At 42.1% G+C, this 14,604-nt stretch overlaps 1 protein-coding gene across 6 annotated transcripts in view; it reads right to left on the bottom strand.

Annotated features, from left to right (window-relative positions):
• ACSM1 (acyl-CoA synthetase medium chain family member 1) overlaps positions 1-14,604 on the bottom strand; it is a 55,716-nt gene that overhangs the window by 4,357 nt on the left and 36,755 nt on the right. For 5 of the 6 annotated variants that reach the window (XR_005723988.1, XM_040257404.1, XM_040257430.1 and 2 more), the window contains exons 4-10: positions 14,183-14,390; positions 12,011-12,151; positions 11,090-11,249; positions 9,121-9,200; positions 6,766-6,889; positions 4,301-4,381; positions 3,653-3,754 (exon numbers count right to left, since the gene is read on the bottom strand). Coding sequence is in view for 5 of the 6 variants with exons in the window: in XM_040257404.1 (XP_040113338.1) it covers positions 3,653-3,754; positions 4,301-4,381; positions 6,766-6,889; positions 9,121-9,200; positions 11,090-11,249; positions 12,011-12,151; positions 14,183-14,390 (896 nt within the window). In the remaining variant the exon portion in view is untranslated. The remainder of the gene's footprint in view (positions 1-3,652; positions 3,755-4,300; positions 4,382-6,765; positions 6,890-9,120; positions 9,201-11,089; positions 11,250-12,010; positions 12,152-14,182; positions 14,391-14,604) is intronic. The other variant, XM_040257438.1, reaches the window with a different exon arrangement.

Here is a 14,604-nt window from a genome sequence, read left to right as displayed (position 1 = left end):
CAACTCAGTTTTGTGTGGTATTCCAGTAGAATAAAATTTCTACTAGAGTATAATTCCATTTATTTTATTCACTCTTATAAGCTCAGCATTCACACAGTGCCTGGACAGATGAGAGGTGTCAATAAATGTTTGTTGAATGAATTTTCTTCTCAAAAGATTACCTATTTGAGCCTCACATAAAGACTATGAAAATGGTATTTTAATTAAACTTTTAAGATAATTGTATATTTGCATGCAGTTATGAGAAATAATTGGGCCTCTCTGGTGGCTCAGATGGTAAAGAATCCACCTGTGAAGTGAGAAAGGTGGGTTCAATCCCTGGGTTGGGAATATCTCCTGGAGGAGGAAATGGCAACCAACTCCAGTATTCTTGCCTGGAGAATCCCCATGGGCAGAGGAGCCTGGTGGCCTACAGTCCATGGGGTCACAAAGAGTTGGACACAACTTTTCTTTTTTGCATTTCTTTTCCATGGGGATGCTCTTGATCCCTGTCTCCTGTACAATGTCACGAACCTCCGTTCATAGTTCATTAGGTACTCTGTCTATCAGATCTAGTTCCTTAAATCTATTTCTCATTTCCACTGTATAATCATAAGGGATTTGATTTAGGTCATACCTGAATGGTCTAGTGGTTTTCCCTACTTTCTTCAACCTAAGTCTGAATTTGGCAATAAGGAGTTCATGATCTGAGCCACAGTCAGCTCCCAGTCTTGTTTTTGTTGACTGTATAGAGCTTCTCCATCTTTGGCTGCAAAGAATATAATCAATCTGATTTTGGTGTTGACCATCTGGTGATGTCCACGTGTAGAGTCTTCTCTTGAGTTGTTGGAAGGTATTTGCTATGACTCGTTTGTTCTTTTGGCAAAACTCTATTAGCTTTTGACCTGCTTCATTCCATATTCCAAGGCCAAATTTGCCTGTTACTCCAGGTGTTTTTTGACTTCCTAATTTTGCATTCCACTTACCTATAATGAAAAGGATATCTTTTGGGGGCGTTAGTTCTAAAAGGTCTTATAGGTCTTCCTAAAACCATTTAACTTTAGCTTCTTCAGCGTTACTGGTTGCGGCATAGGCTTGGATCACTGTGATATTGAATGGGTTGCCTTGGAAATGAACAGAGATCATTCTGTCATTTTTGAGATTGCATCCAAGTACTGCATTTCGGACTCTTCTGTTGACCATAATGGCTACTCCATTTCTTCTGAGGGATTCCTGCCCACAGTAGTAGATATAATGGTCATCTGAGTTAAATTCACCCATTCCAGTCCATTTTAGTTCGCTGATTCCTAGAATGTCGACGTTCACTCTTGCCATCTCTTGTTTGACCACTTCCAATTTGCCTTGATTAATGGACCTAACATTCCAGGTTCCTATGGAATATTTCGGTTTACAGATTTGGACCTTGCTTCTATCACTAGTCACATCCACAGCTGGGTATTGTTTTTGCTTTGGCTCCATCCTTTCATTCTTTCTGGAGTTATTTCTCCACTGATCTCCTGTAGCATATTGGACACCTACCAATCTGGGGAGTTCCTCTTTCAGTATCCTATCATTTTGCCTTTTCATACCATTCATGGGGTTCTCAAGGCAAGAATACTGAAGTGGTTTGCCATTCCCTTCTCCAGTGGACCACATTCTGTCAGATCTCTCCAGCATTACCCAGTCATCTTCGGTGGCCCCACACGGCATGACTTTGACTGTGTGGATCACAATAAACTGTGGAAAATTCTGAAAGAGATGGGAATACCAGACCACCTGTCCTGCCTCTTGAGAAACCTATGTGCAGGTCAAGAAGCAACAGGTAGAACTGGACATGGAACAACAGTCTGGTTCCAAATAGGAAAAGGAGGATGTCAAGGCTGTATATGGTCACCCTGCTTATTTAACTTCTATGCAGAGTACATCATGAGAAACGCTGGGCTGGAAGAAGCACAAGCTGGAATCAAGATTGCTGGGAGAAATATCAATAACCTCAGATATGCAGATGACACCACCCTTATGGCAGAAAGTGATGAGGAACTCAAAAACCTCTTGATGAAAGTGAAAGAGGAGAGTGAAAAAGTTGGCTTAAAGCTCAGCATTCAGAAAACAAAGATCATGGCATCTGGTCCCATCACTTCATGGCAAATAGATGGGGAAACAGAGAAACAGTGTGAGACTTTATTTTTGGGCTCCAAAATCACTGCAGATGGTGATTGCAGCCATGAAATTAAAAGATACTCCTTGGAAGGAAAGTTATGACCAACCTAGATAGCATATTAAAAAGCAGAGACATTACTTTGCCAACAAAGGTCTGTCTAGTCAAGGCTATGGTTTTTCCAGTGGTCATGTATGGATGTGAGAGTTGGACTGTGAATAAGGCTGAGCACCGAAGAATTGATGCTTTTGAACTGCGGTGCTGGAGAAGACACCTGTGAGTCCCTTTGACTGCAAGGAGATCCAACCAGTCCATCCTAAAGGAGACCAGTCCTGGTTTCAGCCCCAGCATCAGTCTGAGGCTGAGGCTGAAACTCCAATACTTTGGCCACCTCATGTGAAGAGTTGATTCATTGGAAAAGACGCTGATGCTGGGAGCGATTGAGGGCAGGAGGAGAAGGAGATCACAGAGGATGAGATGGCTGGATGGCATCACCAACTCGATGCACATGAGTTTGGGTGAACTCCTGGAGTTGGTGATGGACAGGGAGGCCTGGTGTGCTGCGATTCATGGTGTCACAAAAAGTTGGACACGACTGAGTGCCTGAACTGAACTGAACTGAAATGAAATGAAATGACTAAGCACAGCATAAGAAATAATATGGGCTTCCCCAGTGACTCAGATGGTAATGAATCTGCCTGCAATGCAGGAGGCCCAGGTTCGATCCCTGGGTTGGGAAGATTCTCTGGAGAAGGAAATGGCAACCAAGTCCAATATTCTTGCCTGAAGAATTCCATGGACAGAGGAGCCTGGTGGACTATAGTCCATGGGGTTCCCAAAGAGTTGGAGTCTGAGATCAGTTTCAGGGCTTGTCTACACTTCCACAGTCAATCTTGGAAGCTGAGAATTTCTTCTCAGTGGCCACTGCTAGCCAGAGTTTGTCTGATGAAGAGTTACAGCAGGTTTCCTTATATTTATTGTAGATTCCTTTACTGTAGATTTCTCTAATCTCTGAATTTTTCATTTAGAGTTTGGGGCCTAAAACATATCACCTTGAACCCTAATCCTGCCATTTATTTTGTCTTGGGGAAGACATGTCAAGCTTTCAATCTGCAGTTTCTTACTCTGAAATAGGGGATAAAGACACCCCTGGAGGCTCAGCAAGATTTAATAGATTTTTCTGCATCCTGTTGGTAGTAGGCAGGTATGAATTGAACCCATTCAAAGTCAACATTCTTAACCATAAGAGATAACTGGACTTCAAGTCTGTTGGTTCTGAAGTTAAGCTGTTTTCTACTCCATTAGTCATCCTGTAAGTGTCAGATGGGTTATGATAGAAAGGGATGTGAGATTAAGAGCTTTGAGATTAATTAGAACAGATTTCATTGACCTGGCGTGAATAAAGGAAGATGGAAGATGTTTCAGGATGCAGAGTTGAGTCCAGTCTGTTATCACCTACACAACTCCCTGTGAGGATTCTGGGAGCCTGTTTGGAAGCAGATGGTATGTTCTTACCTCATAGTACATGAAGAGGCCTATGGGCCTGGTGGGCTTGATCCTGATGCCAATGTTTCCTTCCGTGTTGGGAGGCTGGATATTGCCCTTGTCATCAATGATCTGGAGCAAGAGATCTGTGAATCCCACCCTGCAAGGATCACCAACAGTCCTGCCCCACGCAAATATTGCCTGGCTTATTCATGTGACACAGTAGGGGTAACTGGGGAAAGGGGTTGTGATGGAGAAGCCCTCTCAGAAAATAATAAAACTGTCAGAAGTCATTGAAGCCAGCAAATGGTGAAATCCAAGTCATGGGTGAATCTGTTTGTTTCATAGATATATACACATCCCAAATGTGTCTTCAAGCGAGAAAATATGGATCAGGAAAGGCTAAAAGCACCAGTCGTGGAGAGAGCCTCCAGTGCCAGGATTTCTACTCTTTCTGCAGGCTGGGTGAGCAAGGCTTCTGGCCGTCCTGGCAAGCTGCACTCATGCCCAGAACATTGCAGTTCTCAACAGAAACCTCCCCAGGAAATTAGAGGAAATGTAGGCAGAGAGTAGAAAGGACAACTGGGATGCATGGCTGGTTCTGTCATCTCATGCCACACAATGGTCTAATCTTAGCCAAACACTAACTTCTCTCTGCCAATATCTTCCCCATCAAACCTGAATGTCAAAGGGTGGGATGGCCTTCCCCATGGAACCTGGCTTGATCTTCATCCCCCGGAGAGTGCCACAAGTTATTCCCTGTTAATAAAAGAAGAGAACTGGGGTTGGCCAAGAGTCTAGGCTGATCACAAAGCCACAAGAATCAAACACAGCATCCACGCTCACAAATGTCATTTAATGCTTGTGGGGAAGCTGGAAGGCATTGACCCAACTCTAGTCAGCAGGCATTCACTGCATCTGACATGAACTGGGACTGAGCCTGATGCTGAGTCCGATTCCAGTGGGAGAGGCCAAGAAGAAGCAGAAGAGTAAGCTCCAGGCTGGGGGCATGTAATGTAGGGTGTGGAGTTCACACTGTATGCTGGACACGTGTCAGTGTGCCAGGAGAAGGCCATGGATCCATTTAACAAACATTTACTTGGATCTGCCTCAACTTTTTCAGAGTTGTGTTGAAGTTATTCACATTGTTCATGTTGTTCCCTTTGCACTGCCCCACTGCTTCAGTCTTCCTGATGAAGCTTTTTCCTTCTTAACAATTCTCTAAAATATCATTCAGGCTTCCCTGGTGGCTCAGAGGTTAAAGTGTCTGCCTGTAATGCGGGAGATCTGGGTTTGACCCCTGGGTCAGGAAGATCCCCTGGAGAAGGAAATGGCAACCCGCTCCAGTATTCTTGCCTGGAGAATCCCATGGATGGAGGAGCCTGGTGGGCTACAGTCCATGGGGTCCTAAAGAGGTGGACAAGGCTGAGCGACTTCACTTTCACTTTCAAAATATTATTCTTCCTACAGTTAAGAGCTTTATATCCAGATAGACCACAGGTTGAATCTTGACTCCACCCTTCACTAGCCATGTACCAATTAATCCCCCTTGATGTCCTCTCTGTCAAAAGAGGATAATTATAACATTTATCACTTTGAGTGCTTTTGAGTGTGTGCCAGGCATATAGCAAGTATTCAATAAACAACTACTTCTAACTATCATTCAGGTCCCAAGAAAAGTAAGTTGGAAGACTCTCTTTCTGTAGTATTTTCCCCTATACTTCCATTGTTGCCAATAGGGCATTATATATTTTTTTGTTAGTCTGTTTCCCTCAGTAGATAATGAGCATTCAGAGAATAGAGATGGCCCACCCATTTTGCACCCCCAGCATCTGAATACAATAACTACCTAAAAACCAACAATGAAAACCATAAACGCAGTAAGAGTTGGGCACTGTGCCCAGAGATGTGTATAGTTTCTTTCATTTACCTTATCGCAACCTGGCAAGATTGGCATTGCATTTCCATTTTAGAGATGGGAAAGTTCAACTCTGCAAGACTCGGTAATTTGCCTACAGTCTTGAAACCTATACCTGGAAGGCTGAGATCTGGACAGAGGTCTGAGCTCCTGGAAGAAGAAGCATTTTCTCCTCTGCTGTCACTGCTCACACTATGGGCGTGTAGAAAATGTCGCACAGATGCGTGGACAGGTGTGAAAATGTTTGGTGAAATAAAGCACCATCTAGGTATTGGACAGTATTCTGTTATGAGTCATTGAGAAAAAGGGTCAAGTGTTGTGAGTGTAGTTGTGTAGTTCTAACCTCATTCTCCCTGTCCGAATATAAACTGTAAACCAGCAAGGACATACCTGGAGTCTTAACATTTCTCGGACCTGGAAGCAGACCCCCAAACTGATTATTTAATTTTTGTTTTGGAAAATAATGTCAAACAAGTGAATTGGGTCTAGAACATCTATTTTGCTACAGGTCCTGAGATGACAGGCATCCCTCGATAGGGAGGTAGGGGGAAATTGCTTGGTCCAGCATGGGAAATGGATTGAGAAAGTGTTGGAAGAAAGGTACTTGCTCACACTATCACGGATAAAGTCCTTGAGGTTAAGACACACATGATACTATGCACACCCTGCCCACCTGACTGGTCAGTGATCCTTTTGGGGATTACATTGTGTGTATATGGGGGTGTACATAGAAGTCTCTCCCCATGCTAGTGTCTCACAATCCAAGCTTTATGTTCTTTAAACAGGCAGAAATGAACTAGTGAACTTCTAGTACCAGTTCCTGCCTGCTCCTCTAGTTGCTGCCTAGGAAGGGATGGTGAAGTGGACAGGAGCTGTGGTGGTGGCCTGCATGTTTCTGGAGAATGCCATCTATCCAGCTGCCCCTCCTGGGCTCCCTTAAACCAATTATCACAGGTACAGTGACACCATGTCCTTAGACCCTTCTCTAAGTTTCCATCCAGTAGTTTTCAGCACGTTGGTCTTTTGACAAATGGATGGTCTGCAAATTGTCTGTTCTGTCAATTTGTTTGGGATAAATTAGCTAAGAGCTCTGGAGCCTCCCAGTGGCTTTGAGCAATGCTTGTACACATTGGTGCCTCTGCACATCCTCAGCATGATTCAGCTTATCTCCTGAGCTCAGTGGATAAGCACATCTTGACTGGTCCAGAAGGGACATTTCACCTACCGTTTCTGACTGTCCATAGGCCTGGTAGAGCAGAACACCTGTCTGTCTTTTCCACTGTTCTTGCTCCTCGGGCAGCAGGGCTTCCCCACCAGTACAGCAGTGTTCCAGAGTGGGGAACCTAAGACTGAGGGGAAGGCAAAGTGTCAACAGAGGCTCAGATTAGGCTTGGGTGCTCTACTTTAGGCCCAAGATGTTAAGAGAACACTGTCATCTGGATCATTCATCCTTCTACTTCTTCACTTTCTTACTTGCCTTCTGGGCATTTTACTAATGGTCAAATCCAAGTGGAAGGCACTCATTTCCGTTTGGTCCCTGTTAACTCCTCTAGAAGAAGGTAAGTGGTGATAGTCGTGAGTCTAATGGGTTAAATCACAGAGATCAGGATTGAATTTGGATGTTGATCTAATGGGAGTGGGGAGTGTGCTTAGGACTCATTCTAAGCATTCTGTGTAGCTAAAAGGGATATTTTATAAACCATAAGGATTGAGGAATAAGACCCCAAGTTTATGCTAGGATGATAATAAAACTATACTGCCTTCAGTGGACTTATATGAATTGAAGAGTTTTTGTCTATTCTCTGGCTGAAGAACACGAATTAGGGGTTGGAAATGAATTACTCAGGACATCAGGAAGATTGAGCTTTCTGTAAGAAAAGAAAAGGATCACAGGTAGCAGCCCTGAAGGAAGTCTGGACTGAACAGAAATGTCTGCTGTGAACATTTGCAGTAGTTTGCCAGGTACGTTGTGTGTGAAAATCCTCTCATCCATTTCTCCATGAAAATGTCCATAAATAACAGAAACTATCACAAAATGATGGATTCCCTGAAGGAAGTGGGTAAATGTGATTGAGGTCTTAGGACCAGTTGGCATGGTGCTGAGCTGGGACAGCTTCTAGGGATGAGGGAGGTGGCAGACTCCCTTATCACTCTCTCTTGGTACCAACACAGCCAGTACTAATGGACAGGATGACTGGTTTCATTGAGAGCATGTTTCTCATTCTTATTGAGCTTTATCCCAAATAAATAAAATGGGCAGAGTGTCCAATGGAGTCAATAGTTAAGTCCTGGTTGAATTTTAACTAGGTTTGGTCACCTTCTCAGGGTTGTCACAAGAAGAGACTGTAATATAAAATTTGAAATAAAGTTGGAAACATATTTCAACCAGATTGAGGGTTTGTGAATAAAATCAAGCTGTATTTCAGTTAACTTAATAAACTGAACTCCTTAATATTTTAACTCTTATGTCTAAAACATATTAGCTCTGATTTTGAAGTAGCCATTTCACTTTCAGAGTTATGTAAGTTAAATAAAAGTTATATAAATGACCGTAAGGTTCAAAGAACAGATTTCGAGTTAGTTAAAAAATAATCCACAAACATGTGGAAATGCAAAAACAAAACCAGAGAATACAAACACATTAGGTTGGCAAAATTTAAAACTTTGACAATAACTAATACTACCGAAAATATGAAACAATGGGACTTCTCCTACCCTCCCAGTGGGAGCATACATTGGTTCAATACTTTGGAAAACATAGTAGTAGCGTGTGATGTCAGTGTGACCTAACAATTCCTTTCCCAGAGAAGTTCTACAGAAATGTGTGTTTATGCATCACTATACATGTGCAAGAATTCGATGTAGCATGAATCAATAGCCCCCAAAGGAAACATATCCAAATGTCCATCAAGAGAATTCATTTAAAATGTGGTACTTTTATCAAATGTGATATTTTACAGTAATGAAAATTGACTCCACTATCAGGTAACAACGCAGACACATCTTAGAAACATAACAGTGAAAAACTAGGCCAGATACTGTAGAATAATGTACAATTACATGAAGTTCAAAAGCAGGTAAAATAGAACAATTTTTATGGGGATATTTCCTTAGGAGGACTTCTAAGGGAAAAATAAGGAAATGAACACCATAAAAGCCAAGATTGTAGATTCCTTTAGGGGAGATGGAGAGGCATGAGAAGGCTTTGGGGTGCTGGCAATGTTCTTTTTTTGTGACTTCAGTGAGTAGTTACACAGATGTTTTGTTTTCAACAACTCATTAATCTGTAAATGTGTATCTTATGTATTTTTCTGTATGTTTATTTCACAACAAAAATGCTTAAAAATGAAAAAGAAACAAAATGATGAAGGTTCACTGAATGTTTCATTTGGTTCTCTGAGTCCTGTGTAAAGAACTAAGTAGATTGGCTGCTAATTATCACCCCCAACACTTACCATACAAACACACGCACACAGAGTATCTGCAAAGAACCATAGTTAAAAACAGACTTCAGTGTATCAGAGTACCTAAAATGGTACCCAAATATTCTTGTCACCAGCCACAGCCACTCCTACCTTACCTGGTGAATTTCTGCTGCAAAATCATTCGATATACAGAGGGTGCAGCAAGGCATTGGGTAATTGGATATTTGAAAAATGTCTAGAAAGTGAGGAGAGAAGAAACTTTATTTTCACAGTTAAGATTTAAAATACAAATCTGTTATTAGCATTTTAATTCTGATCTTTCCTCTAGGGGAGCCCATTTATTCATTTGTTAATTCTTTCAATATATAAATTGAGCATGAATTTCATACATGGCACGTATCAGGTACTACTGGGGGAACACAAGAAAGCCTAAGTTGAGGTGTTGGTGAGAGAATTGATGGAGGGAAAGTTCTGTTTTGTGAATTTGAATAGTAATTTTTAAATTTCATATCTTTCATTTTAGTCACGATCTCCCATCTTCAATAAGAGAGATTGAAACTATTAATAAGTAAATTCAAAAGCTTATTATTAAACGTTCATGAAAGTAACAAGTATAAAATATAGTAAACAAACTTTCAAATGCAGTTTGGAGTAAATTTGTAGAATTAATACTTTGAAATAATTCAAGTCTAAAATATACTGAGACTTTAGGGACACCCCTTGTAGGGAAAGGAGAATTGGACCTGGTTGGGGAAGAGGAAAGGTAATAGATTCAGGTCGTTTGTGGAGATTTATGCCTCAGAGACTGGTAGAATGGAGACAGAAAATAATGAAGGAGAGGTAGATATTGATATAGGATCAGGGAAGGAGAAATGGAAGGTGCCGTTTCAGGTGCTGAAGGGATGATCAGATAGACCTAACCAACCAGCAGAAAGATGTGGTGAAACTCCCTGGGAGAGAAAAGACGAGGTAATTTCGAGAGCCACCTGAGTAGATGCGCCTGCTGGAGAAACTGAAGTGAAGGAAATTACTTGGAAGGGAGGGAAAGCTGAGGGCAGAGTCTTGGAAGAGTGCAATGTTCAGGAGTAAGCTGGGTAAAGAGGCTGTGGCTGTCGCAAGTGGAGAATGTTCCATGGAATAGTTTGACATTAAGGAAGGAAAGACAGGGTTGGTCCAATGTGTACCAAGGTGAAGGGAAGATATTTTTAGGATGAGGCACTTTGAATATGTTTATTGACTGAGGGAGTAGCGTCAATGAACAGCAAAAGATTGAAAATACAGGATAAAAGGTTTAGTGAGTTTAAGATTAATAGAGAGGGGCTCCAAATAGAGGGCAGGGAAAAGAACAAGGCCAGCAGCAGGTGTCAAGCGGGAGCTGGACTTTGAGAGGTGAAGAGGCAGGTCTGCCTCTGAGATATAAAGCAGGGGAGTGAGTGGAGACACAATTTTCAGGTGAAGAGAAATACAGTGAAGCTGTTCATGCAGGTGACCTCGATTACCGTCATAATGTATACTTAACAGCAACTGCTACCATTTATTGAGTATTTTCTATGTGCTACTTTCAGGGCTAAGCACACATAATCTCAGTATTCCCAACAATTTTGGAGATAGCAACCACTAAAACTCCCATTTTACAGATAAGTAAACTGAAGCTCAGAGTGCCACTAATAAATGTCAAACATGGGATAAGTAACTATATCTGCCACATTCCAAGACCTCTGTTTCTAAACACATCATTAAATTGAGTACACACACACACACACACACACACACATGCAAACACATACATTCACACTCCAGCTACCTGGCCCTGGTAGAGCCAGGGTCTATGAAACCTGAGCTTGCTTTCATTTCTCAGAAATTATATTCTGGTTTTCAAGTCCACAAAGTCTGATCCATAGGTCTAGGGAAAGGTTTGGAATGTGTGTTTTCTTCAAGGTTACATCTTGATGTAATTCTGATACAATGATTGATTTAGTGCTTCACACTTTAAGAAACCCAGAGCCAGGGTTGTGTTAAGAGACTTCTTTGCTAAATAAAATATTTCTCAATTGGGTCCAAATTTTGAGCTTGAAATGACTTTCTTCTGGGAGTTTGTTGATGTTGAAAGGTTAATTTTCTTACCTCTATAATGACCTTTGAGTCAAACTGAGGCAGATGATGAGCAAAGACTGTAGACCCCGCGGTCCATGGTTCAAGCAGGGACCCCATGGTAGCCAGAATCCAGCCTGTGTCTGACAGGCACCAGAAGACATCAGACATCTTCAGCTGCAACAATTTCCTGCTATCTCCAAAATACAGTTGGCTTCAGATACTATTGTGACTACTATCCTCCCCTTCTTTCCACCCTCGTTTCTCAGGATTTTGCTACTCAGTTTTTATCATTAGTACAGATATCAACTGTCTCCAAAAAGCCTTCTCCTCCCCTGGTTTGGTTGAAAAGTTAGAAAATATATAGAACATGGTTTGGTTTGAATATTATTAGTTGGAGGAGGGGAAGAAGAGGGAGAAGAGTTTGGTTTAATATTGATTAAATAGTTATCCCTGCTTCAGCTCTGTGTTTGTTCCAGACTAGGGAAGTGGCTTAGTGTGGCTTAGTTTCAGATATTATTTTCCCTAAGAGCTCATGATTGGGCTCCATGCCCAGTTTGTCCACAGTTGAGGAGGGAGAGGATCTGTCCCATAAGGTCACACTGCTGGAGCATTTTATCTTTCCCACCAAACCCTGGAGCCACTGACAGGGACACAGAGGCTTGTCATTTGTGTGGTTTTCAGAATGCTTTCTGTTTTCGCTCACTCCTTTACATCTCCTCTGAAGGTGCTTAGGTAGGACCCAAAGGTTCCTCTTTTGACGTTCAGAGGTCTCTGTCAGCAAACACTCATACCTAGCCTATACTCACACCCACAGGGGTCTGAACCAAAGACAGCAAAAAGAATAAACAGGATGGGGTCAATACCACCTAGAGTTCCTTTCCCAGTACATACACATGCACACTCCACCCCATATCTGTGGCCCAGCTTATAAGTTGGTGCCCTCTTTCCTACCATGCAGGGAAATAGGATCGTAAAGCGAATCCATGGTTGTGCTTTGCCATCTTGGGGAAGCCCGTGGTCCCACTAGTGAAGAAGATGACCATTGGGTCCAGGGTCTTTGACTTAATACAGACATGATCTGGGGAGGCTGATCTGCAAAGGAATTCAATACAAAAGGACAGAAGTCATGTTTCTTACTTTTTCATTCTCTGGGGAAGCAAAAGAAACAATATGAGGCTTTGAGTTAGAAAAATGGGGTTTGTAACTCCCAGTATTAGGCATCAAACAGTTTATGGGAGGCTCAGATAGGTGACCTGACATTTCTTCATTTAAAAAAATGGGGAAAATATGATGGATTATTTCTTAATTTAACAAACATTGAAATAGTATTGCCTATGATTCTGGACAAGGCTCTATATGATTTACAAGTAAGAATTCATTCACTATTCAGAGCAACCCTATGAGGTAAGTAATGCTTTTAGGCACCTTTTGTAGATGAGGAAATGGAGGCTCAGAATGATTAGGTAACTTACCTAAAGACATATAGCCAGCAAGTTGCAGAGCCAGGGTTCACTCAGTCTGATCCATACACTGTGCTTTCAGTCGCATTGCTAACCTTGTTTTTTACACAGACTAGCTTTGTTGCTGTTTAGTAGCTAAGTCCCATGTGTGCTCAGTCGTGTCTAACTCTTTGTGACCCCATGGACTACAGGCCACCAGGCTTCTCTGTCCATGGGATTTCCCAGGTAAGAATATTGAAGTCAGTTGCCATTTCCTTCTCCAAGCTATCTTCCTGACCTAGGAATCTGACCCATGTCTCCCTGAATCTCCTACTTCGCAGGTGATTTCTTTACCACTGAGCCACCTGAAAAGCCCCACAGACTACCTTTATAGGAATTTAACCTCATAAACTTGGTGTTGAGGGGTGGGGAAGAAAAAGCTAGGGAGAATGGAAGTTATATATATATATATATGACCTGGCATGAGTTTGAGGTGGTTGGGGTTAGGGCTAGGTTTAGGGTAGGCAGAATCTGTGCTGTGTGCTTAGTTGCCCAGTAATGTCTGTCTCTTTACAACCTTATGGACTGTAGTCTGCCAGGCTCCTCTGTCCATGGGGATCCTCCAGGCAAGAATACTGGAGTGGGTTGCCATCCTCCTCCAGGGGATCTTTCTGATCCAGGAATCAAACTGGGGTCTCCTGCATTGCAGGTGATTCTTTACCAGCTGAGCTACCAGGTTCCTTCATATCCCACATATCACTGCTTTGATATGTGGGAACTTTTCCTAGACTGAGAGTCTCTTTCTTGAGCATATTATGATGGTAAATGAAAGTTTCCTTGCAAGTATTCAATCAGAGAGACTGCAAGTAATCCCAGTGCTGGGGGAAGGATCCCACTGGCTCTTGTGGAGAAATGATACCATACTGACTTTGGGCAACTTAGGGGAGTTCAAATGAATATTCTTTGTTTAAGCTATTTTCATCTAATTTTCTTTATAATCTAGCATAAGATGTGATTTCACTAGTATATTTGCCTTGTGTGGTTGAAGTAAAGAGCTTTAAAAACTGTGGAGTTACTTTAAGAAAATAAATCCAGCATGATTTGTGTGTGATATGAAAAATGCCTGAAGGCTTGCATAATCAGTTTTGAGGGAGTCTTTGTTACCTCCAACACTTCCCTAACTTTTCCCTCAAGGTGTCCCTATTGGCACCTACCCTAAGAGATGGAAAGTGTTTGCTCCCAAAGCTGCCTGTCAACCACAGCCTCATTCTTCACTGTCTCAAGTTTCACCTTAAAAATTCATCTTAACTTTTCATTCAACTCCTGTAAATGTTAATCTTTATATAAAAATAATGTTTCAGATTCTCCACCTATAAGGAAAATGAAACACAATAACCCTCTGACGCTATGTATCTCTTTTGCACAAGGGTATATATTATTAGTATATATATATTGGTGAGAGAGGCCTAGAAACTCAATTTCCCTATTTTATAGATAAAAACACTTGCAGCTAAGAGAGGCAACTGAACTAACTGAGGGCTGCTTAGCAAATCAGTGACATAGCTGGGGAGAGAAGCTCAGACCTGGTGAGTTTCCTCCCACTGGCTGATTCTCTACCAGCACTTGGGAGTGAGTGGCCTTCTGCCATTCTTCAGAAAGTACATTTGTCAGAACAGAAACTTACTTAACCAGTGATCTGAAGTCCAGCCACCCTTCACGGCTGTGGTCAGACACCAGGAGCTTGGTTTTCAGAGAAGGACACTCAGATGACACAGACTCCACCTCTGGGGCAAGAGTATCTGTGGTCACGATGGCTTTGGCTCCAGACATTTGTAGTCGGTAGAGAATGTCCTTGGCCTTCATCTGGGTGGTCCCTGGCATGAAGATGATCCCTAGGTACGAGATATGAGAAGGAAACTGCTTGTTTCTGTTCCGCTTTCACAGCTTCACAACCATGGACTTCAGGCCTGGTTTATCTGCATAGAAATCCGCTAGCCTCTGTTATGCAAAGTATGGTCTAGAGTATCAATACCACCTAGGACACAGAATCTGACACCCCACCCCAAACTTACTGACTCAGAATCTGCATTTTAACAACATCTCCAA

Source organism: Oryx dammah, unplaced genomic scaffold (genome assembly GCF_014754425.2).
Source record: "Oryx dammah isolate SB20612 unplaced genomic scaffold, SCBI_Odam_1.1 HiC_scaffold_2, whole genome shotgun sequence".
NCBI lineage: Eukaryota > Metazoa > Chordata > Mammalia > Artiodactyla > Bovidae > Oryx > Oryx dammah.
This window is presented reverse-complemented; position numbering and strand designations above follow the sequence as displayed.